The sequence below is a fragment of the Pleurodeles waltl genome, chromosome 7, assembly GCF_031143425.1.
Source record: "Pleurodeles waltl isolate 20211129_DDA chromosome 7, aPleWal1.hap1.20221129, whole genome shotgun sequence".
NCBI classification, from domain to species: domain Eukaryota; kingdom Metazoa; phylum Chordata; class Amphibia; order Caudata; family Salamandridae; genus Pleurodeles; species Pleurodeles waltl.
The window spans coordinates 1,354,153,117-1,354,179,583 of record NC_090446.1 but is presented as its reverse complement, the minus strand read 5'-3'; the positions used below and the strand labels follow the sequence as shown (position 1 = coordinate 1,354,179,583).

Below are 26,467 nucleotides of genomic sequence, written 5' to 3'. Positions count from 1 at the left end.
GGTCGCCTAGTTCATCTCTAACACCTTCCGCACTCCCACGGTTGTGCTAATAAAATATCCCCTGATCACTGTTTTAAAGGATTCCCATTCAACAGATCTGGACGAAGCAGTTCCAGCATTGTTCTTGAAGAATTCCGTGATCTGCGTGCCCAGTTGAGCTCTGAAAGCCTCATCTTCAAGTGACTCTGCTCTCAGACGCCAAGTGGGAATCAAAGGTCTCTCGCCGCACCAGGCCAAAGAAACCAATAAGGGATTATGATCTGAGATGGTGTGGCCAAGAAACTCGGCCTTCGCCACCACAGATTGCACCTCTAGAGATGCCAAAAAGGTGTCCAGTCGTACATGCAGGTCGTGAACTGCTGAATAGAAAGAGTACTCTCTATTGGGGGAATTAAGTTTGCGCCAACAATCCTTTAGTTGCCAGTGTTTTTGCCACTGCTGGAAGTGCAGTGCTGTTTTATGGGTTACGGATTGTGACAATGGTGGGTGCGATCTATCCATTGCGGTATCCATTACACAGTTAAAGTCTCCTCCTATTAACGTAGTGCTAGTGAGAAGTGTGCTCATGACCAGTGATAGTCTGTTTAAGAATCTTCCCTGTTCGTGATTTGGGGCGTATAGTCCCGCAAGAGTTACCTCTCTCCCGTCCAATCTACCAGAAATCACTACGTATCTCCCCTCAGTGTCGATCAAGGTATGAAGAACCTGTAATGGGACGCCTGGTCTGATCCATATCAACACTCCCCTCGCAAACGCTGAGTGGGTAGTGGCGAATATTTGTCCCCTCCAGTGCTTTTTCAAGGCCTTGATCTCCTGCTCCAACTAGTGAGTTTCTTGTACGATAGCTATGTGCACTCCCCTTCGTTTAAGAAAACTGTGAACCTTGTACCTCTTGGACATGTTATTTAGGCCCCTGACATTCCATGTGATTATCTTGTATTCTGTGGTCATAATTTAAGGAGGGATGTAGAGGCGGCCTACCAACACCGCTCTATTACTACCACTGGACAAACCTATTGAGTTTCGTAATCTAAGGTGTGAACCGTTTGGGCTGCGAGATCGATGTGACTGATAACCCCTGAAAACAACACAACCAAGATCAAACCCCCTTTGTAACTCCCTCTCCCCAGGACCGGTACTTACAACTCTCCCCGTCCAAACCATTACAACTATTGTAATCTTAATTATCAACCTATTGGAGGGAGGCGTGCCAGCGACCAAGAGGCAGTGCCCCGGACCCTTCCCCAGGCCCGATCATGTGTAATGTGCCGGTTAAGAAATGACATCCAGGTTCCTATCGCTCTATATTCACGGTTGGGTCCCAGCAATGTCCCTAAACAGAGTGAGGTTCCCCCACAATTGTCAGCTCACTTGCCAACTTGTTCTTTCAACGAGGTCAAATAATCTTGTCCGCCGTTCTTGGGGTGATCAAAGGCAAGCCGATGAGAGTGTCCTGGGAGGATATTGTGGAATGTTCGCAGTTTGAATCAACGTCTGATGCAGCATCTGGGGTCCGGCGTGTATGGAAGTCTCCCCCGCTTAACGCTGCCACTGTTTCCAACGCATCACGCATCTCCTGTTGTGACTGACGTTTCGATGGAGCCGCTTCTGTGGTCTTCTTCTGGGATCTGCTACGTTTCTTCCTGGGGTTTCGGAATGTTCGGTCGCGGGTTGCTCTGCAGTGGATGTTCAGCGATTCGAGCCATTCCATCACCAGCTGAGGTGTGAGAAAAAAATGGGTCCTGTTATCGTATTCCACTCGGAGTTTTGCTGGAAAGAGCATGGCATATTTTATACCATCCTCACGCATGGCTCGTTTTACTGCGATGTAGGATGACCTTTGTGCCTGTGTTTCTCTTGTAAAGTCTGGGAATATCATGACCTTTTGGCCATCCAATTGAATCTCTCCTTGCTGGCGGGATCGTGACAGTATATAGTCTCTATCTTTGTGGTGGAATAATCTAGCGATTATTGGCCGTGGCCTGACTCCCGGTGGGGGTGTTCCGCCAGGGACCCTGTGGGCTCGTTCCACCGCAAAAAATGGTGAAAAGCCCTCTGATGCTATAGTGTCTCTAAGACACTGTTCTAGAAATATTTCTGTATTAGCTGCGGTGACTTCGCCCCCTCCGGGACCCCCACCAATCTAATGTTGTTCCGTCGGGCTCGGTTTTCAGCATCCTCCGCTCTTGCCTCCAATGTTTTCAGCCAGGTGGTTAGGTCTTTAACTTCTGAGGATGAGTCTTTGTGTGCCGCTAATACCCCTGTCAGCGTAGTCTCGTGCAAACCCACTGTTTCCTTTAGTTTATGGTGGTTGTCTCGCAAAAGGGAAAGATCTGCAGTGAGGTTATCGATTTTACGCTCAAGCGCTTCTCGGGCATCTTTAATGGCCAGCAGCACAGTGTCCAGAGTAGTTTCTTGTTGTTCGTGCCCCGTTTGCGATTCTCTGGCGGGCGTTGGGGGTGGATTCTCAGTGAGCGAGGAGTCCCCCGCTGGTGATTTGTCGTGTTTTTGGGGTTTTACCATTGTAATAGGTCTCAGGTTGGCGAGGGCCATTCGTATTAGTGGAAGGTGGTATCGTTCATCAGCATCGTCCAGCCCGTATGTCGCCAGTCTCTGTCCCGGTGCTCTCACGTGGCGAGTGCTATTAGAAGTTCACCGTTTTGAGCTGTTTGACCATGAGGGAGTTCTCTCATAATTATGCCCGCGTTGGTCGTCGGCATTGCATACTGTTCTGATAACAGGGGGAAGTTCTGTGCCGGAGTTCGCGGGCTCCCTTTCCAGTGCGAGACCGCGGTCTCCGATTCCTCTCAATGTGCCAGTATTAGTTCCTGTCTCGGGAGGTGGCTTCTGCGTTTTCCCTGGCCTTTCGGCAGCTGGGATTCCTACTCACCGGAGCCGTCTCTCTCTCGTTCGATGTTCCCGGTACTTCGTTCCTTATCTGCTCCTCTCTATTCCCTCCGAATTCGTTTATGTTCCGCTTCGTATTGTTGCTCTCGCCGTTGGTGGCGAAGGTGTTTGAGCCCCTTGCGCCCCTCAATGGATGGTGTGGAGGTCCTCACCTCCGCGGGACCTTCATATCCTCTCAGCCGAGGGCCGCGGTTACAACGGGTTCACTGCCCTGTCGCGGCTGTCATTTTAGGTCACGGCAGTCGCGATGTTGTCGGAGCGTTTTCCAGGTAGACTCCTCTATTGGCTGAATCATTACAAGATATACCTTTTATTTGGTTATGCTGCTGGGTTTTAAAGTACAGTAGTATATGATTCGGGTAACAACCAAGCTGTCTTATTCACTAATAAGGGGTTTAACCAGAAAGTGTAAGATAACAGGGGAGGTAGGAAATGTGGAGGAACATAACTGGAGGAAGAGTCAACAATACCCGACCATACCAATTGCATTACATTTGCATACAATGGTATAACATTTTCCACGGTAAAAAGGCATGTAATCAATCAAGGTGATTACGGTTATTAGACATTTAGGCATTGTGTGGGTCTCCTTCATCAGTCATTTCAATGTGTGTAGCAGCAATGATTAGGATAGTGTCCCAATGGGTTAAAATGGGGTATTTGCAGTGTCCCGGACTGTCTTCCCTGTGCAGTGCAACGCCCTTAGCCCTTGCCTATGTGGAGATCGATCGATACCAGGCTTCAACTGTCAGGGGCTTAGGGGAATTCAATTGGTGGGTGATAAGGCGTTTTGCCACAAGAAACCCCAGATCTAAGAATTGTGTAGTAGCTCTATCATTTTTGTACCTTCGATGAACACCTATCAGGCAGCTTTGTCAGGTATATTGCACTGGTCTTCTTGTGCACCGGGGCAAGCGCTTCTTCACATCATGCCAGTAGTGTTGGAAGGCGAGACAAGCCCATAACATGTGTATGAGGTCAGCATCTATGTGCTTACAGCAGGGCAGGCTACATCTGTTCTATTCAAGTATCGGTTCATTTTAGCTAGGGTCAAGAATGCTCTATGTACAATATAGTACTGTATATGCCAAAACCTGGCATTTTAGGGCACGTATGTTGGGCTTGCCAGTAGTGTAGCCATTCTTGATCTGTGCGTTGTCTATTCAAATCTGTTTCCCAGCGTTGGCAAAGGGGTATGAGTGATGTTGCTGTGCAATGTCTCAGTGAGTCTGTTAGCCAGCGTGTGAAATGACGACCAGTGCCCATCACATGCAGATACTGCATGGTGGGGAATATTTGGAGTTTGGCTGATTGCTCACCCCAGTGCTTCAACCATGGAGTTGTATATAAGGAAATGTCTGGAGGATAAGCCTACGTCAACTAATAGGTATTCGTAGGGGAGAAGTGATCCCTCGCTATAGAGGTTACCTATCGTGTGGAGGTGAGCCACGTTCCATGCAGAAGACACCATCTTGGTGGTTATAACTCGCCCTTTGGGTGTTCCCAGTAAGTCATCACAGATGTATATGGTGTGGTTGATCTTGTGGGATAGAGACAGTGATGGAGCAACGGTGGGCCACAAGGATTAATTTGGGGTGTGGTAGTGGTGGGTTAGAGCATGGGTGGAATAAGAGGAGGACAGTGGTATGGTTCCATGTAGGTTCTAGTGTGGCACTGTCCATAAGTAGCAGACCCGCTATCCATCTAGCCACCCACTGAAGCTGAGATGCTAAATAGTAATGTTTGTAGGTCGGTACCGCCAGTCCTCCCCAATCAAATGGCAGGTATAGTTTTGTTAATGCCACCCTGCATCCGGTTTTGTTCCAGATGAAACCTTGAATCATTGTCTCCAGAGTCGGGAAAAAGGAGGGTGATATATATTTGGTGGTAGATTTGAAAAATAGTAAAGTAGAAGGGGGAGTATCACCATTTTAAGGAGGGCAATACGCCCTGCGACATATAGTGGAAGTGTGACCCAGAAAGCTATTTGTGATTTTAGTGATGTTACCATCCTGGTAAGGTTCCCATCGAACAGATCTGTGTCCTAATGATATATCTTGATACCAAGGTATCTGAAAACGGCCAGTTACCAGGTTGCTGAAATGGTATTAGTTTAAGTACGGGTTTGACATTGTGGGCGTAAAGGGGAAGAGACAAGATTTTGCCCAATTGACTTTTAGACCAGAAAGGTAGGCAAAGTGATGTAATGTTAGTGCAACTGTTGCGGGAATGGAGTAGCTATCTCTGATACAAAGGAGTAAATCATCTGCATATTATGAGATCGTGTGTGTCCTGTCAACACTGGGAATTCCCCAGTCTGCTGCTTGAGCCCACATTCCAAGTGCTAGAGGTTTGATGCCTAATGAAAATAGAAGGGACGAGAGCGGGCAACCTTGTCTGGTGCCTCTACATATTGGGATCAGCTGTGATATAATGTTTCCTGTTTTCACCCTTACCAAATGATTCCAGTACAACAGGCATACCAGTCGAGTGAATCTGGGCCCTATATCATAACGCGGTAGTGGTACAAACAGAAAGCCCCACTCCAGTGAATCAAATGCCTTCTCAAGATCAAGCATCATGCATCCGGCATGGGGGCAGTTGCCCGGGGCATGAGTGAGGAGCTGAAAAAAGCAGCATAGATTGAGAGAGGTATTGTGAGCATGGACTAAACCGTTTTAGTCTGAGTGTATCAATAGAGGGACGAGTGGGGCCAGGTGGTCAGCATGTATTTTAGCCAAGATTTTGTAATCTGTGTTCAATAATGCTAAGAGTCCGTATGATCCCAAAGCAGTGTGGTCCCTGCCTGGTTTGGGGAGGAAAATGAACATAGCCTCACATAGGGAATCTGGAAGGCAGGAAGACTTGTGTAGTTTCATACATTGGAGATGGGGGGTCAATTGTGTTGCATACAGTATATAAAACTCTCCAGGCATTTACCCATGACCAGCAGCTGTATTTCCCTTTGTATTTCAGGTAAGGATATCTGGTTGTCTAATTCCTCCCACTGGTCTGCAGTGATTTGTGGGATGAGTAATGCAGATAGAAATGTGTTGATCTCATCTGAGTTGGCAGATAGTTTTGACTGGTACAATGCTGTGTAGTGGTGAGTTAGTTCAGAGTGTATATCTTGTTGTGTATATAAAAAACATCTTCTGCGGAACGCAGTGTGGTGCTGAGGTGTCATTGGTGTTACTCCTTGATCAGCCACACTAAGAGTGAGCCCGATTTGTCCTCAGTTATGTGGGTCTTGGTAGAGTGGGCCTCATAGTTAAGGCAGCGAAGGCATTCAAGCAGAGTTGCGAGAGCAGCAGCCTTTGAAATGTCTTGCACTGACTGGATTTCTAGACATAGGAGAGTGTGCTCAATCTGTGACATTCCTTATCTATTTTTTGGTGCATGCCACCATTTGCTCCCAGACAGTGTCCCCTAACTGTTACTTTTAGCGCATCCCATTCAGTCAATCATGATGTCGCGGTGCCTGTGTTGTGCTCAAAATATGTCTAAATGGTAGTGTCCAGTGATGCACGAAACAGGGGGGTCTTCCAGTGTTGCGGCCTTCAGTCGCCAGGTGGGGATAAGAGCTGGGCCAGTGTCCCAGTCAAGGTGTAGGTATTGGGGGTTATGGTCTGAGTGGGTAGGTCGTAAATAGTCTATATGAGTGGCAGAAGGGAGCAAGTTGGGGGTGCAAAACAAACAATCAATTCTGACATAGAGTTTATGAGGCAGGGGGTAAAAAGAATATATTCTGTCTTTTGGATGGTGGAGGCACCAAATATCTGCTAAATGCCATTGGATAAGCCGATTTTGTAATGTCAGTGTGTTGGATGTTACTGTAGTGTCTGGAAGAGGGAGGAATGAACGATCCAGATCAACGTTTAACACGCTGTTAAAGTTGCCTCCTAGCAGCCATGGGACCCTACTCCAGGTGGAAAGCACATTGGAGATAGCTTGTAGCAAGTGTTGGTCTGTATTGGGAAAGTATATATATTCCCTATCAGTACGTGGTGACCATTTAGGCAACCCTTGACAAAGACATACCAACCCTTGTGGTCTGTGACTGCCTCCTGCTGTGTAAGGGCAACCCCGGGTCTCACCCAAATCAATACACCTTGTGCATAGGAGGCAAAGTGAGTGGCATACACCAGTCCACGCCATCTGCATTGCAGTCTGGTCACCTCCAATCTGTTAAGTGTGTTTTCTGTAGTAAAGCAACACATGTTCCACTGCATTTAAAGTAGGAGTACACTGCATGCCCCGCGCGGTCCAAAGTATTATGCTAGTGTGGGTCATGAAGCTCATGTAGTAATAAACATGCACCTATTGTTACTGCAGTGTGTATTAGTTGGTATAAGACTTGTGTATGTATCTTCCAAGTATGTACGGGTGGTGTGAGGTTGAAGTAATACTTTGGTTCAGCAAACCATAAAACCAAATGAATGTAAGCATTTAGAGTTCCAATAGAGCAGATCTGCAACATGTGTTCCCCAAACTTGTGCCCATCTTGTGTCAAGAACCGAGGTCAAAATAATGAAGGGGAGAGATACTTCGTGCATAAGCAACCCCGGTGTTGAATGATATTCAACCCTTGTATCAGCTGTATTCCAGTCTCCCGTTTCATCCCAACTGGCTTGTTTATCATGTGCAAGGTTCCATGTCTAGTTCCTGTGGTACATAAGGATGTGACCCTGCATGTGTATGGATGATGTACAATGTGTGCAAAATAAGACATGTCCTTAAGGGTGAGAGATCAGACATATCAAAACAGGTACTTGCATGTGTGTAGGATCAGGTAATGAGTCCTGTTGGCCCCTGTTTCTATATTCAAATGATGTTTTTGTATGTGTGAGGGGTCACATCAGGGGTATTCTTGCGGTCTGTTCCGGGAGGCCACGGCGCGGATGATCCCTCAACACTGGTCTCGAGTCCTGTGTAGTGTTCCGAAGTTGGGTAGCCATTTGTAGGACATGCCACCTCTCAGTAAGTACCTGTTCCAGGTTGGGTACTGCTTTCAGTTGGAGAGATACACAGAGTTGACGAAGTTGGCCCGTGCAACATACCTCCTCATTTTTGGCCTGTGCAGTGTCTTTCACTTGTGCAGGGGATATAGTCAGCAGTCTCGATGTTTCAAGCCAGTCCCACACATCTTGTGGGGAGTCTAAGAACCGCGCCATCCCATCTGACACCACTCTCATGCGTGCAGGGAGCAGCAGTGAATATCGTAACTCCAATTCTCTCAATCGACGCTTGACAGCTAGGAATGAATTACATTGGCGTTGCACCTGTACTGTGTCATCAGGAAAAAACATGACACAAACATTGTCCACCTTGATATCGGAGAGCTTGGGGGTTTCTCTCAGTATTGAGTCGCGGTCGCAGTAATGCAGCAATCAAATTATTAGAAGTCTGGGGATGGATCCAGGTATAGGACCTTTGGCTGAGATGAGATGCACCCGCTCTATGAAGAAGAACTGCGATAGAGCTGTGGCTGGGAGGAGCTTTCAGAGCCAGGTTTCTAAATATGCTGCCGCATCTTGTCCTTCTGCTCTCTCTGGAAGACCTATTATGCGGGCACTGTTGCATCTGGCACGAGCCACAGAGTCTTTCACTTGCAACTCCAGAGTGAATTTGTTGCTTGCAGGTCTTGAGATCCATTAGCAATTGTTGTGTTGCTGGTTGGAAGTGTGAAAGCCACACTTCTGTTGAGTGCACACCGTCCACCAGTTTATGGTGGTCTGCATGTAGCAACATGAGGTCAGCTGCTACATGGTCAATTCTGAATTCTACTAACATGTGGGATTGTTCAATTGCAGCTAATACCACATCAAGCTTGTTGCCTTTGGGTCATTTCTGTTCATTGCGGGCGTGGCTGGACCCATGGCGGTGAATGAGCGTGATGGTGTCCTGGAAGCGTTGTGTGTGAGTGTCCAATGTTAGCAGTGGAAAAATTATTAATTGAACCGTGCGGCCTGTGTTAGTACAGTCTAGGAGTGTGGGCCTGTTTGCTGATGGCTGTGATTGAAACTCAGGCACTGCATCACGTGCAGCCCTTCAATCCCTTTAATTCTGTCCAATCAAGTGTGCTGTGTCATCTATCGCTTCACGCTTGGTGGCTGTGTGTTCACCCTCCCTGGATTGTGTTAGAGCAAGTGTCTAGGGCCCATGGCAGTACTTAACTAGCAAGGTACGTAGCTTATAATGCCTGGCTTTGGCAGCTGCTGGGTCAGAGATGGTGGATTTTTGGGCGGTCCAGGTAAGTATTTACTGGTTTGCACAATCTCTATTGGGTCCCCGTTCGTTTGATCGTGTGAGCAGGGTCCTAATTCCACCAAATAATATATTAATTGGTGCAGCTTACAGTGTAATGTTCCTTACCAAAGAGAGATCATGTGAGAATGTTCCAAGGCTATGGCTATTTCGCTTTTAGGTATGCCACTTTCTTCTGGGCTCTCCAGTAGGGTGAGTCACAGGGCCTATCTGGGCTCCTATAAACGTGTGTACCTGTGCCCTGTGCAGCTCTTCCCTTCGGGGTTGCCGGGTGCTTCCAATTACTCTCCCCATGACCCATTCAGGGCCGTGCTTCAGGCTTGTGTTTGTGCCTCAACTATTATGCGCACTCGTGGGACCCAGCTCCTGTCCCCGAATGAGTGAGTGTGCTGATAGCGGTGGCTGGAAAGGGAAGTGGAGGTACTTTAGGCATGGGATGCGAGTCCCATATCACAAGGCCCAACCCCTTTGCACGCCATGCCAGTGCAGCTTGGTCGTACCTTGGGGGTGGACAATGGTAATTTTCAGGCACGTGGGTGCCTTGGTCAGTGATCGCTCAACTCCAGTGCTGCCCTTTGTCTTCAGTGATGGTCACGGTTGGCGCGCTGTCCCCGCAGCTCCACCCAGGCCTTATTTCAGGGCATGTGGCTCCAGCGCGTCATGGCCTTTCCATCTCTGAGTTGGCGTCTCCGGGCGTCCTGTCTGCCAGGAGTCGGACTCCCGGGTGAGCCGTTAGGGCAGAGGCACAATGGGGACTATTACGGGATGGATAGCTTGTGGTTTAACAGGCTAAAGTTAGGATAACTGAGGTTGCGAGTGCAGAGCCTCTCTAGGGCACATCCACCATCTTGACTTGGCCAGGCATGCCCCTCCTTTTTATTCACACCAATACCAAAATGTGAAAACTAAAAGTGAAATAATCTGATGTTGTTAGACATCAACAATTATATAACATAGATTGATTAATGCAGAACTGTTCATTGTATATTGTGCTAAGAATATCTATCTATCTATCTATCTATCTATCTATCTATCTATCTATCTATCTATCTATCTATCTATCTATCTATCCATATGTCTGTCTATCTATCTAAATGTCTTCGGACCTGATTTAGATTTTGGGGGAGGGGAATACTGCGTCACATATGATAGATATCCTGTCTGCCCTATTACGATCCCATTATATTCTAGCAACGTTTGTGACGCAGTACTCCATCCGCCAACAACTAAATCAGGCCCTTTTTGTCTATGTTTGTATCTGTCTTACCACATACATATAATAGACTTATTCTCTGAAAATTAAAGTTAACAGCGATAAAAGCTTGACAAATGTAATAGTTACTTTAGTAGAAAAACAGAAAACGACATAAAGTGCACAAGTTAAGGTACTACATTATCATTACCTCCAAACCCGTCTTATTTGCTTAACTTGTACTCCCACTAAAAATATTTCCAAAATCAAACACATTTTGACACAGGTTACATAATGTACAATGCCACAAATGACAGTAATCCGTTTTTTTAAAATATGCTTGGTTCTCGTTCATGTGTATGTTCATGTGTTTTAATATTAAATATAATTGTGATATTGTTCATCCATGACCTTAAAACCCTTTTGACTGTTACATTTATTGTTTCTTCTCCGTGAAGTAAAATCAACATTTGACCTTAACCTAAGTCTCTTATAGTGGAAAACGGGGGTAGGGCAGGCTGCAAACCAAAAGATGTCCTGGCAAAAAAGTTCAAACCAGTCCCTCACAGCAGGATTTTCTGACTAGAATAAGACCACGGGGGTTCAAAGCAGCCCATTACTACCCTGAAAGCAGCCCCTGGCCTACTCCCTACTAGTCAGATGCCCGATTGGCTCATACTTACAATGATTTGTCCAGCTCTGAATAGGAGGCAATTCACATTAACTAACTGCAGGTAACAGACCCCTCTTTCTTAAAATCTACTGCTAAGATATCCATCTTTGAAGAGTACAAATACTTCATAAACACTCAACTCTTCCATTGGGTGGACAGTGCTAGTTGACAGTTGCCAATGGTGCTGTTGGGAGTTTGCAGAGAACCAGAGGATTTCATCAAAAGAGCTAAAGGTCATTTCAGCAACTGAAGAAAGTGATGAAGTCGTCGGGGTAATGGAGGTAGAAATTCACATTGGAGCGGTGTAGGGCAGTCCTAGTACTGGAGTCGGAAACTACATGCGGAAGAGACTTCTTGGGACTTTATAAATATAGAATGTTGTCAGCTGCACAGTTGTGTTATCCCACAACAAGCTTAGTGCACAGGGTTTTACATGACTTTTTACTTTTCAGTATGGATCATTCCTGAGAGTAACTCACGCTCAGTGATGGGCGTTGAGGATCACCACCCCTGATAAATGTGCTCTAATTTTAGAGAATTCTCCAGCATTGTACGGTAATTTTTCTTTAACTTGTACACTTTTTCTCCAGGTCACTATGGAACCGGCATAAGATCTTACTTCAACTTCCTGCGCTTCTTGGTCCTAATGAATTTCTTGACATTTCTCCTCATTGGTGGATTTATTGTGGTTCCCAACATAGTCTTTGACGCTCTCCAACTTGGCCAGGAAAATGGAACCATCAACAACGGGGGTAAGTTACACACAAAAGGAACCGCGTGAAATGGCAGATAGCAATAAAAACACCTACATTGAATAGGCAGCGGGATTAAACGGTCTTTGAAAAAACACCATAATTATAAACATCTGGCCCAGATTATCATCTTTTACACAATGCAATGATGCATGGAAATCTGCATTAACGCTTTTTGAAAACTGCGGTATAGAGCAAAGGCGAGAGAGCACAGTCTTGCGTGAGTTTTTTCAGTGAGGAACACTCTTGAATACAAATCATTATGCATAAACAATTTTTAACTGCCTATAATGAGTAATTGTGCAGGAATCAAACGTATTATGCGTTTCAAAATAACACCATTTACAATTCTGCATTCTCTGCACCAGTTTTCATGTGACGTTAGGGTTCCATGCTAAGCTGGTTAGCGCCACCATTATTGGATGTAGGCAGTCTTACTTTGTGTGTAATTGTAGGAGTGTTTTCATTCTTTCTGCCCTGATACAGCCCTTTGGATAGCTTGGCTGAGCTATAGTGTCCTTTGACGCAAGTACATTTAGGCCCTCATTACAACCATAACAGTCGGCGGTAATTTGGGGAAAGCTACTGCCAACAGGCTGGCGGTAACTTTTCCCAAATTATCCAATGTACCACTCAGGCCGCCAGGGTGGTAACGGCTGGTGGGATGGAGACTTCGGTCTCCAGCCCTGCGGCCATCACAATCTCACCCTCTGGATTATGACCCCGCCTACTGCCATGGTTTTCGTGGCAAGCGTACCGCCACAAAAGCCATGGCGGTAGGCACTATCTCAGTGCCAGGAAATTCCTTCCCTGGCACTGATAGGGGTCTCACCTGCCCCCCTGTCCCTCTCCAGAGTCCTCCCCCACGCTCCCCCTCACTCTCCTGCCCCCCACATTTACACACCCACACGCACACACATACACAATCATACACACATGCATACCCACATCCACCCACGCATGCACTCATACACACCCTCACACATACCAACATACATAGTTGCCCACACGCATTCACAACACACAACAAGCACGTACACTCACATTCAGTCATTCACGCATGCATTCAATGCCACTCACATCCGCATGCACGCATACAAAAACAGACACACACAGCCCCCACACACAACACCCTCACACATGCACACACAACCCCCACCCCTCTCTCATGTCGGAGAACCTGACTTACCTGCTTGCAGGGGGTCCTCCGGCAGGAGACGGGACGTGGCGCTGCTGTCAGCAGCAGCGTCCGCCAGCAAATCACCGCCATGCCATAACATTGCTCATGATATGGTAGGCTGTGTTTTGCTGGCGTGGCGCTGCTGTCAGCATCAGCGCCACCTTACTGCCGTCCACCGTCCGCCGCCATGACCGTCGACGGTATTCCGCCAGCCTTCTGGTGGAATTCCGTCGAGGGTCATAGTGCAGTGGGCGGCTGGTAGCCACGGCGACGGTATGTTGGCGGCCCTCACAATGGCGGTAGGTGGCAGTTACCGCCAAAGTTGTAATGAGGGCCTTTGTGTTGCTCTCTCTGCAAATTTTGAGGGAAAAGTTGGTCTGCGCTAATGTTTTGGAAATTAGAGCCTCTGTTTCCTGTTGGTTTAGCTTCCTCGCTGTGCATTTCTCAGTGATAACACTCAGCACTTCATAAAACATCTTACAAAAATTAACAAATTAACTCAGGGAGCATCGTGACGTAAACTTTGAAACTAGGCTGATGATAAGGTAACTATCCAAAACACCTATTTGCAAGGAGGCATTCTAAAGTGAGTGATGAAACAACCTCTTTGAAAAGAGTGCACCTAAGGAACCCGTTCACAAAAACACAATGTGTCCATTCAGGAAGTAATAAAACCGTTCAAATAAAGCCAGTAGTAAAATGAGGACAGTAAGGCAACCATCAAAAAATCACAGTGCGGAAATACAAACAGTAAAGCAGCTGCTAACGCCAACAAAATGTGCAAATAAACAATGCAGACAAAAGTGCAACCATACAAAAAGGAACATCGATTCGATGCAGAGAGTAGGCCAGCCATTTAAATGAGAACCACTTTTTGATAGCATCCATAGTAAAGAAAGCATTTCAAAACGTACAATAAGATTACAAAGGCAGAAGATTAAACATTAAAAAATGCATATTGCTACAATCAGGTAGCAAGACACTCAAATTAGCTCAGTGGGACAGCTCATTATGAACTCATTATGAAAAACAAACATCCTAAAACACAGAAAATACAGACGTCTCACAAATAACAAAATAGGACAGCACAGGTGGTAGCTCAACCCAATGGCGTAACAAAATCTTGCAAGGGACTACAACCCTACAGAAGTAAACCACTTCTGCCCGCTTGCATCTACGTGACATCAGCAGGAGTTTCAGTGATAAGTTTAGCATTAAAGAAAAAAACAATTATCCTTTTGGGATCAGCATGCTATAAATACACTCAGATTGAAACCTGAGTTATGTTTACATTTATTATAATATTTATTATTCTTATCTATGAAATTGAAATTTAGGGACTGACTGGATGTGCTCATTACAGATGCTTGAATAAGGGAGCACATGGCTAAGGGATGTGCAGATGCAAATGAAACCTAGCCACAAAAATGTGAAGACTGAGGTAGTCACTTATAGTTTGGTAAAGTGAGTTCATCTTCCATAAGGGATTTCAGTTCATCCAAACTGCCAGTTCCACTTTCCATTTAAGGTCTCATTCTGAGTGCCCTAGTGTAAGCACCCTACAATATCAGTAACTCCGGATATCAGCTTTATTGGATAATTTAAGTAGGACCCTTGTCTGCGGCTGGACAATCATAGGTGGTGATCTATCTACTACATAGACCCTGCCATCAGTACATCAGGGAGATCTTTCCCTGTCAGGATCCAATATTATAGGCAAGGGATATCAACATTGGCCACCACTTGCAGGGAAAAAAACTCCTTACATATAGAGATTGTGTTTTTTTAAAGAAACAAACCCCTGACAATCCCCTGATTTGTGGGTTCATTTCTGAAGTACCAAAAAGAAGGCCAGATAAGCTGCAGTGGATACATTTTTGCCAAAGAGACTTCTGTCCACCCAGCAAAGAGTTCTAAATTTGGTGAGGCGTCATTTACTGGGGTGGGGAGGGCAAAGTTAGCTTAAAACTGGAACAGAGAAACATACTTAACTTAATTGACTGATTCATTGGTTGAGCCAGACTTATGCAGCACGCTTACACTCAGAGGCTCATATTGAAAGCAATATGAACCACAGAACATTAATGCATTACTTTGAATGTAGTTATCTTTAGCAAACAACACATAATAACTCAGAGTATTATTTCACAGGTTATGTAAATTCTAATTGTGTTTCAGTGCTAGGAATCACAGAGTTTCATTCAAATTATAGAGTTGGAAATATACAAATTGTCAAAAGGTATAACAGATATCATATCAGAAGTGAGAGTCTGTATGATAAAAATACAGATATCTCTCCTTGTCTCCAGATATCAATGCCCTCTTAAATACAGAATGAGCCCAGCTGTACAACCATGTATTTTGGCAATAATGTAACACTCACCCTTCACGTGGTCTACTTTTAACCAACATATTGGTAAAGATTTTGGAGACATGTGAATGCACGCATTCATTACTCCTACTAAACTCAAAACGCAAGGTTAGTGTATTGTGTCAATGACAGACACCCCCTGTTTGTGATAACTCTGTGTCTCATCCACATGCAAGTGGCATGTCTGCATTAGGGAAATGAGATAGGTGCAATGCGATCACTGAAAAGACCTCACCAGAGAGCCAATTGTTTGGCACCTCTACAGGTGATTATTAGATGAAAGAATTAAACCCAATTTGGCTTGTTGAGTGTGGTCAGGAAAGTAGAATGTGATCTATGTAAGGACTGTACCATTTATACCAATGTGCAATGACAAGCAGATGATCAGAACTTTATGGGCAATGGTGGCAAATCCTCCAGAGAGACCCAATAGTATCAATATTAATATTAATAATAGTACCAGACTACCATTCGCAACCATCCAAAACTCCTACATCTCTTTGCTTGACTTGTACCGAAATTCTTTGAGTTCAGTTCTACTCCATTCATGATGTTGACATTTTAATGTTAATAAAAACTTTTAAAACAAACTGCTTTGCCCTGTGCTGCAGCTTCTAAAGTCTTTAGATAAAATCCCAGCTCTGTTTGCAAAACCAAATGTCCTTTATTATTAATGACTGTCTGGGAGAAGGTATGGTGGCATGTCCCGAAATCAGGTTTACATTAACCTACTGTACATAATTTCTACTCTTACATGTAAGGACGTACACACCTAATGCAGGAATCCCATAATAAATAAGATCTTCGAGAAGAATGTTTCCAAATAACACATCTTATTTAAGATAAATCAAGGTCTTGGAACTCAGTAAGTGATGGTTCTGCCCTAAACATGGGGAAGAAACTGCATTTGTGTATCTCATAGACTGGAGGGATGGGATTGTTTAATGTTTTGGTTTGTTCAGTTGCCTTTGACATAGTGGACCAGTCCTTGCTGATTCACGGGTTGGTGGATGCTAATAAACTAGCAGTTAGTTGGATCATATCCTCACAGTGTGGTCTGGGTCAACTGGTTAAGAAGGACTGTTTTTGACACATCTTACATCTGTTGGGTGCATGGTCCCTAGGAGTTCACAAGGCACAAATTTGAATGATGTATGCTTCTCGGACCCACACAAGGAGTAAGGTACTCTAGCTATCCAACAAGTACATGAGACAGTGGTACAGTACAAGCAGTATGGAGCCATACAATAAAATCACAAGACAGCAAAAATGGAAAAACATTCATCGCTGATAGGGCATTAGGACAGTAAGATTGTGATTTAATAAAATAAAATTCCCTTTTAGTGAGTGGTAAGGCGCTCTTCATAGAAAGCATAAACAGGTAATGCTGGAGATAGAATGAAGCTCATGGGAAACAAAGTGAAACAGCACAGTCCGCAAGGATGCCCTCACATTAAGCACAAATTAATATATGTAATATGACAACTAAAACAGCATGTAGCACACTACGAGTTAGAGTAGCAGCCATAACAGAAACTACGTTCAGTTCATATAACTTTTAGATATGAGCCTGATTACAACCTTGGCGGAAGGGATTACTCCATCACAAACATGACAGATATCCCGCCTCGCGTATTACAAGTTTCATTATATCCTATGGAACTTGTAATATGGCGGACGGGATATCCGTCACATTTCAGATGGAGTAATTCCCGCCGCCAAGGTCATAATCAGGCCCTGATAGTATTAAAAAATAATGGGTACAAGATAGTCGTTGCAGAAATCTCAATGATGCAATCTTATCTTAAGCTAGTTAGCCCCAAATAGCAGGACTTACCATCTTTTGCCCTAGGTTTTTTTGAAAAAGTCTCAGCTAGTATATAATAATATTAACATACATTTAGAGGAACCTTATTTAAATACACTAAACATGTATGCTTTATTTCATACGCATTATTTTTTCATAGCATATAAGTTTAGTGATAAACGTGTCACTTCAGAAAGGCTGTATAAAAATGAAAAAATACAATTTAAAATGTTATACTACCTGCACCATGACAATCAATCCAATTTCTTATTACAAACTATAAAAATGTATTATCGCTCATACAGACGGTCTGTATTGAAAAACATATTTATCATACATTAACCTACTCATTCCTAGGTGGGAAAAAGGGCCTGATTTAGATATTGTCGGAGGGGTAACTCCATCACAACGGTACCGGAAATCCCGTTTGCTGAAATTTAAATCTTGTTATATCCAATGGGATTTAGATTTTGGCGGATGGGATGTCCATCACCGTCGTCATGAAGTAACCTCACCACCAATATCTAAATTAGGTTCTAAGTATTTATTCATTTTTATCATTCTCTTACCTCTAAAAGAGTGTTTTTTAGACAAAATGATTAGAATTTAGTTAATGAAAAATACATTTTTGTCCCAAAATCAATGGCATCAATAAAATATATGTCATAATCATTGCAGTTGAGCTCTGTAAGATGCTCTGTCAAATTTGTTTACCAAACAAAGATACTTCGTCAAAATATAATATCATAATCAGGCATTCATACTTATTCAACATATAAGATCCTCATGCATATATTTTGCTATACATTCTAACAAACAATCCTGTTTTAATCCTCATCTTTATTCAACTCCAAACATGCAAAAGTTCCATCTTTATATGTATGATACAATCATGATACTCATATATATCTTCATGTGAAGGATTATTCAACATTTTCAAATTATGCAGATTTAAAAGGAAAACATACTGCATGTAATAACGCTTTCCGTACATCTACTAAAACCACAGATAAAATTGATGCAGTCTATTTCAAAGTCATCATAAATAGCATATATATTAAAGCTAGATGCATGCTTTAACACACGCTAAGGCCCATATTTAAGAAAACGTGGCGCATCACAGATGATGCGCCACTTTTCTTGCACTCCCCTATGGCACCTCACAACACCATGATTGTGCTGTAATTAAAATACGGCGCACCATGGCAGTCGTTAGCACAATACCGTCAACATTTTTTACGCGATTGTGGCGCTTACCTACACTAGCATCAAACATTTTGATGCTAGTTGGAGCAAAGTGCAAAGAAATAAATTGATTTCAATGGGTCAGTCATTTTAACACGAGCTCTTAGTAGGTGTTAAAAATGAAGTTAAAAACGGAGCAGTGAAATCTTTTATATTTCACTGCACCATTTTTGTGGGCCTCTTAGTGTTTGAACGCCCCCTTGCATACATTAGGCCTGGCACAGGCATAATGTGGCGCAAGGGGTTGCAAAGTGGTGCAATGCATGCATTGGGCCACTTTATGAATATGGTGCGGCAGAAAAGCCACTTTAGCGCTGCCTTTGCGTAAAAACAAATGACTCTTAAATATGTCCCTAAGTATATTCACTGAAACGCCTACTCAATTGATGTTTTTTTATTTCAATTTAGACTGCATGTCCAATTTCAAATCTTCAAATTACTCAGAAATCTTGACATGATGCATCTTCAAATATTCTCACTACATCACCAAGAAGCACCCACACATTTAAAAATCTTTTTCAACAAGTAAATACCACTATTTTTAACTCAAGTGTTTTATCAGGTACGGAACTTGAACCATTATGTCTGTTTGCATTGAGGTATATTTTTAGAGGTTGGTATAAATTAATGGATTATTAGCTATTTGGCCGCTGATTTAGATTTTGGCGAAAGGGTTACTCCATCACAGTGGTGACAGATATCCCAACTGCTGAGATCTAAATCAACTAGAAAACAATGGGATTTAGATTTCGGTGGATGGGATATCCTTCACCATTGTGATGGAGTAACCCCTCTTCCTAAATCTAAATCAGGCCCTTTGTCCTATTTTAGAAACGTTTAGGTTCAGATTATGATAAATGTTATTACAATGCAGACTATCAGTGTAATAGTGATATTATATTATAATAATTTGTGAGAAGAAATACATTGGATTTATTGGTATGCTGGACATAGTGTAACATACAAAAGTGTTATATTACAATATATGTTGACCCATGTTCAATATGTATTATGATTGATTGATTATGTCTAGTGATTGTATAAAAAAACTCAATTGTATTTCTGGGTTTTTTCACATTTTCATAGAGCCCCCTTGAAGTGACATATGTGTCACAAAACATGTTGGCTGTGTACATATAATACTATTTATGAATTATGAAATAAATAATACATTTCTACCAATATTGAACATAGTGTTTCACAATTTCTGTTAATATTGTTTATACAGAGCTTTACTCTTGGGACCAGAGTGCATAACCAGTGGAGCACCAATCAAGTGCAGTAACCTCTATTGCTATAGGTCCATTCTAACTGCACAGGATTTTGGTGTTTAATCTTGTGACATACTGACATTGCATGCAAACCCATGCATGTAGGGAATGTTCAGAATCTGTATGTTTCTCCCTTTCAGTTTTCTAACAATGTCTCTATGTTGTTCTTCTTCATCAGGTCCGAACTGCACACGTTATGACCCAGCACCCCAGGGCCTTGTGAGCTACCACACCTATGTGATGGACCTTCTAACTGGAATGGTGAGGTTTCTCAAGAACACTGTCACGTCTGTCCTTTCACCCTCTTTACCACATAATCAAGCCATGCCTGTTGGCTCAAATATATACCACTCTGGTTTAAGCCTTCAAACTAGAATATGTTGCTCCTAAGACTTTGAGTTGCTACTTTTATCAGAGCCTGATAGGTAAATGATACTATCTCAGCTCTCTCGCCTTTTAGAGAGTCCTCTTTGTCAGGAAATCTCTCGAGGTTTTTATACAAGCTTAAGGGAGCAGGCAACTTCAGCTTCTAAAAGTAGCTTATGGCAACTGGCTGGTAATGAGAACACACATCAGCATGGATACAAGAGCAGGCAACTTTAGCACAGCAACAGTTGAGCAGTAGGTTGAAAAACATAAAAAAGACAAGTTTGCAACTCTGAATGAAAAAAGTGAAAGTTACCAGGAGAAGGGAAAATAAGAATAGGGGTAGGATGCAAAGCTGAGTGAACAAAGATGTGTGCAGTGCTCTGAAATTCAGAGTCTGCTACCATTGACATGGATGTGAACCTCTGACACAGAATGTACCCCTATCCACAGTTGTTAGCTAGCTAGAGTATCAGAGATGCTACTGGACAGTCTTCCAAACTCTCTATTCTCTTCACTGTGTGACGTTTGTGACCATTGTGACCCTAAGAGTGCAGCAAGGAGTGCTCCGCCATTATTGTGGTTACACACCACAAGTCTGAATAGCTCTTATAGTCTGTCTCTGTGATGTCTTCGTAGCTCGCTCCTGAATGGAAATCTTCACGATTGCCAAGCTTAAATTGCATCTCAGAACCCATGCATCATGCTAAGACCTGAGAAATAAAAAAGGGCCTCAGGCAAAGCACCTCTCTCTTATTTGTCAACCAAAATCAAACTTCTTAATCACAACAATAGCCATGAGGAAATCAGACAACCCTGAGCACTTTGTTCCACAACACCTAATATGCAGGAAAGGCACATGGATGCTTTTGTCAAGAAGATAATTTTCTAGTTGTTTCTATAGTCACAGAATCTGGTGATCTCAACATTGCAACCAGATATACCAGGTAAATGTGCTAAAGAATGCAGCCTTTCTTTAAATATCTGCTGGAAAAGGTGAAAGAGTAGGCAGAAGCCTTACTAAAGCATGTAGAACTGAATATTCAGCCATGTCAGATAGATGGCTGTGTATATGCCTCAAATGGAACAGCTTTTTTGAGACAGGAATGATTTGTGTGCATGGATTTCAGTCCTAAAGTACAGAATAGAAAGCTACAGATGCCGAGCTTTTCAGACAGATGTTTCATGAGGCACTTAAAACAATAACAGTGTTCATAGATATAGAAAAGACAGTGGGATCACAGATACTAAAAGTCTATCAATCCTTCCAGGGATCAAGACAATGGGGATAAGGAACCAATAATGACTCACATGGAGAAATAATGTAGAAAAGGCAAGTTTCTAAATAGACCAACACCAAAACCAGGAGTCTAGAACCTGCTCCTTTCTACATATTTTAAAATTACTTTCTTCTTGCTATGGCTAACCAACCAAGGCCTTTTTGTACTTTCATCACTGGTTTATTGTTGTACCTTTTGATTCTTTTTTGCTCTGTACTTTGAATTAAAACGTTCAAATGTGAATAAATAAGTAGATCATTAAATATGTAAGACCAATCGACCAAACCAAAGAAGTCTTGGAGACATAAGATGATTCTCACTTTTTGTTTCAATAATTTCTCTATTATATATTATATTATATATTATATTATATATGAACAAACAGAACCTAACAAAAAAAACACTGTTCGTAAATCCTCTTCAGGAGATGTTTGTAACCAGAGTGAAGTTAGTGTGCACATGCTGATACCTCAGTAACTAACAAACTCTGAGATCCAGTGTTATTGAATAAATAGTTACATAATCCAGTGTGTGGTGAGTAACAGCTCTAACAGCTCTAACTTTATGTTTTGGTGGACAGAATTCACTCCCTCAGGGCGACAGAGTAAATTATTAGATTGCACTGATGGAGAAACCACCTATCAAATTTATAATGACTGCCAAGCCAATAGTAATTTCTGAAGCATTTGCAGGAACCACAATCACAGTGTTCCTGTCAGTGATTTTTTTAAATTTGACACACAGCTCTATCAAAATCATGGAGCCGTCCGTCAGACTTTGTGTTTTTTATTTTCAAAAAGAAAATCCCAAAGTGAAATTATCTTTTTTTTAAATGCCTCTCTCCACATGGGAGATATCCCCTATAGTGAGGGGGGCATTAGACAGCTTTGACAGTCTTGACTGTCCGTTAACACTGTGGTTTTCCTGGCAGTGATGGACAGTGAAAACTGACCTATACGTCTGCTCATATAAATTAAGTGGGACGGAGTTTACTTACCACAATATGTAAATAAATAACTCCCTTAATCTCCTTTCACTGATGCACAAGGGTTCTTCAACTCATTCATTAAGTGAAAGGTACTTTGTAAAGATTGATTTGCCGTAAATGTTATGTTTTCTGCCAGCTAGTATTTGATGCACCAACTCACTCCCTTATGAATCTTCCCCTGTACCTACTTACTCATCCATGAGTGACCTCTTCTGTCCATACATATATTCATTTATAAGTTCACCAAGGCTTCATTTTGTCACCAGTGCCTTTAAATTGTGCCTCACTAAAACTGTAATTAACTAACAAAGCACAGGTTTATTAACTTTGTGGCAGTTCATACCTTGCTGGTACAGTCAACTGCAATAAATTCACAGTGAGTAATTTACTATTTACTTACACACCTAGGCTGGAAAGAAAACTATAATGAATGCTCATACAGTGCACTATGCTGAAAACTTGTTGAAGTACAAAGAGTACGTTCAATATAAAACGGGCTCAGAGAATAACTGTCAGAGAAAGGCATGGAACACACCTACATAACACAGCCTATTGATGTCACTGTATTCGATGCTCCTCCAGAGACATCACCACACTTCTCCCTTCTTTAAATACAACAATTTGTACTCTAAATAATACACTAACGTCTATACCAAAATGTATACCCTTAAATGAAATCTTAATACTTAAATAAATACTATACCACTTCTTCCTTCTTTAAATAAAAACATTGTACTCTAAACAACACGTAAATTTTTTCACTTTTTTAAAACTACAATGTTAGAAATGGGGTCTTTGGTTGGCAGTCAGGCTACCCCCTGTCCAAGCAAGGACCCTCACTCTAGTCAGGGTAAAAGAGAATCACCCTCAGCTAAACCCTGCTTACCCACTTGGTAGCTTGGCACAAGCAGTAGGCTCAACTTCAGAGTGCTAGGTGTAAAGTATTTGTACCAACACACACAGTAACTTTATGAAAAGACTACGAAATGACGCAACACAGGTTTAGAAAAATAGAAAATATTTGTCTAAACAAAACAAGACCAAAATGACAAAAAGCCACAATACACAAGTCAAGTTATCAATTAAAAACCAAAAAGAGTCTTCATGTAATTTTAAACACACACTAACGCTACTAGCGTGAAAATGTACCTTAGGTGCGTCAAAAATAACCTCACACGGGCGAGTGTGCATCGAAAAGGGCTTGAGATGCGTCAATTTCACTCACGAGTGAGACCTTGCATCGTTTCTCCTTGAGTCGGGTCGGCGTGCATCGTTTCTTCTCTCCCCAGGAGAGCGATGCGTCAATCCGGTCACCACTCTCGGGTCCAGGCAGGCCTTGCGTTGTTTTTACACCCAGCGGTGTTTGCGTCAGAAATGCAGCCGCACGATGATCTGAAAACCATGCAGCCCGGGTTGCGATCTCACCAGCCTCCGTGAGCAATGCTGCGCGTCATTTCTCCAGCCGCGGGCACCGATCTTTCGGTCGAGTTGCAGGCGAGTGCCGATTTTCAGCCGCAAAGCCAGCGGCACGGCGAATTTTCAGCCGCACATCGGAGTCGCGTCGATCTTTTCCCCGCGGTCGGTGCGTGCATTTCTCACTCTGGGGCTGCCAGCTTCTCTTCTCAGGTAGTAGTCTCAGCAGAGGCTCCAGGTGCTGACAGAGATAAGTTTTTGCTGTCCCTGAGACTTCAAACAACAGGAGGCAAGCTCTAAATCAATCCCTTGGAGAGTTCTTCACAAGAAGGAAGGCAACATATAGTCCAGTCTTTGTCCTCTAGCACAGGCAGAAGCAGCAACTGCAGGATAGCTCCACAAAGCACAGTCACAGACAGGGCAGCTCTTCTTCTTCAGCTCTTCAGCTCTTCTTCAGGCAGAGGTTCCTCTTGGTTTCCAGAAGTGTTCTCAAGTCTGTGGTTTTGGGTGCCCTTCTTATACCCATTTTTCCCTTTGAAGTAGGCCTACGTCAAAGTAAAGTCTCTCTTGTTTGTGAAATCCTGCCTTGCCCAGGCCAGACACACACTAGGGAGTTGGATACTGCATTGTGTGAGGGCAGGCACAGCCCTTTCAGGTGTGAGTGACCACTCCTTCCCTCCCTCCTAGCATAGATGGCTCATCAGAAAATGCAGACTACAGTCCAGCTCCCTTTGTGTCACTGTCTAGAGAGAGGTACAACCAGCCCAACTGTCAAACTGACCCAGACAGGGAATCCACAAACAAGCAGAGTCACAGAAATGGTTTAAGCAAGAAAATGCTCACTTTCTAAAAGTGGCATTTTAAAACACACAATCTTAAAATCAACTTTACTAAAAGATGTATTTTTAAATCGTGGGCTCAGAGACCCCAAACACCACATGTCTATCCACTGCCAAAGGGAATCTACACTTTAATCAGATTTAAAGGTAGCCCTCAGTTAACCTACGAGAGGGACAGGTCTTTCAACAGTGAAAAACACATTTAACAATATTTCACTGTCAGGATGTATAAAACACATTACTATATGTCCTACCTTAACCATAAACTGCACCTTGCCCTTGGGGCTACGTAGGGCCTACCTTAGGGGTGTCTTACATGTAAGAAAATGGAGGGTTTGGACCTGACAAGTGGGAACACTTGCCATGTCGAATTTACAGTTAAAAGTTCACACACAGACCCTGCAATGGCAGGTCTGAGACATGATTACAGAGATCCTAATGTGGGTGGCACAACCAGTGCTGCGGGCCTACTAGTAGCATTTGATTTACAGGCCCTGGGCACCTCTAGTGCACTTCACTAGGGACTTACTAGTAAATCAAATATGCCAATCATGGATAAACCAATTACATACACATTTTGTTTAGGAGCACTTGCACTTTAGCACTGGTTAGCAGTGGTAAAGTGCCTAGAGTAACAAAAACAGCAAAAACAGAGTCCAGCACACATTGACAACCTGGGAATCAGAGGCAAAAAGTTAAGGGAGACCACAACAAGGATGAAAAGTCTAACATACAATATAATTAAAAATATATATATATAAAACACTGAATTGTAACCAAACGCAAAACAACGTATACTTTGGAATCCAACAGTAAAATCAGTGGTTCCTACATTCATGAAACAATGTGATATTGCGATTTCTTGGGTTTCAAATGAACCAGTGTACTTCTTCTGTTTACCCAGGTATTGTTGTTGTTGTGCTCATCACCAGCTTATACTGGGATCTAATGGTATCCAAGATGTACAATTTGTACATTTGTACAATTTCAAGCTGTCAGTTTCACTGCATTCCTGCGTAAGTCACAGATTTATTGAGATTTTTTAAATTATGATAGTTCTTTTTTAATCATCACAGGATTTTTTACCCTCACCCAATCTCCCACTTTTATTCTGCAATCTTCACTACAGGGTTTATTACCAAATGTCCTCATACTCATTGCATTGGAATTATTTTCAGCTGTTTGCCAAATTTCTTTTACATTGCTCCCTTCATGAAACAACTTTGCCATCCAAAATGGACACAATTCAGTGGATGCTATCCTTCCCTACATATGTTCAAAAGGACTTTTGCTGGTAGCTACTTGTGGTGTAGTTCGATAAGACCGCACTAAGGGGGTAATTTTGAGTATGGCGGGTGGAAAAGCCCGCCCATCAAACTCCAGAGGGCTGGTTGCCGCCAGTGCGCCCGCCTTCTCGTGGGCCCCATTACAAGTTCACCGCTGGCCCCGTGGGCAACAGCCCTCATAATGGAGCCGGTGGCAGTGTTGCAGTGCGTCGGGTGCAACAGCACCAGTCGTGATTTTCACTGTCTGCTTAGCACGGCGGGCTGTCCATGCCCACACCACCATGTAAAAGCTGGCGGAGAGGGAGCCTGTAAACCCCAGGGCGGCGCTGCATGCAGCGCTGCCCTGGCGGACTAGGACCGCCGGCACCACCAGCCCCTCCTATGGAGGGAAACTGGCGGTGCTGTGGTCCAACAGTTGTGCTTTTGCCATGGTCATAATGTGGTGGTCTGACCGCCACCGAAGCAGTCCAACTGCCAATTTGGTGACGGTCAGACTGCCACCGTGGCCCTTGCGGTCTAAAGACCATCATAATGAGGCCCTAAATCTTTCATCGCTTGGTCTACACACATACTGTTTCTATGGGCAGCTTGAATACAATCCACCAGCACTTCATTGAAGTGCTATACTTT

General features: G+C 43.3%; 1 protein-coding gene across 1 annotated transcript in view; it reads left to right on the top strand.

The window, feature by feature from the left end:
* The window catches only part of LOC138246302 (transmembrane channel-like protein 7), a 322,663-nt gene that overhangs the window by 47,110 nt on the left and 249,086 nt on the right, over nt 1–26,467 (top strand). Inside the window, exons 4-5 of the mRNA XM_069200782.1 lie at nt 11,630–11,791; nt 19,844–19,926. Of these exons, the coding sequence (XP_069056883.1) occupies nt 11,630–11,791; nt 19,844–19,926 (245 nt within the window). The remainder of the gene's footprint in view (nt 1–11,629; nt 11,792–19,843; nt 19,927–26,467) is intronic.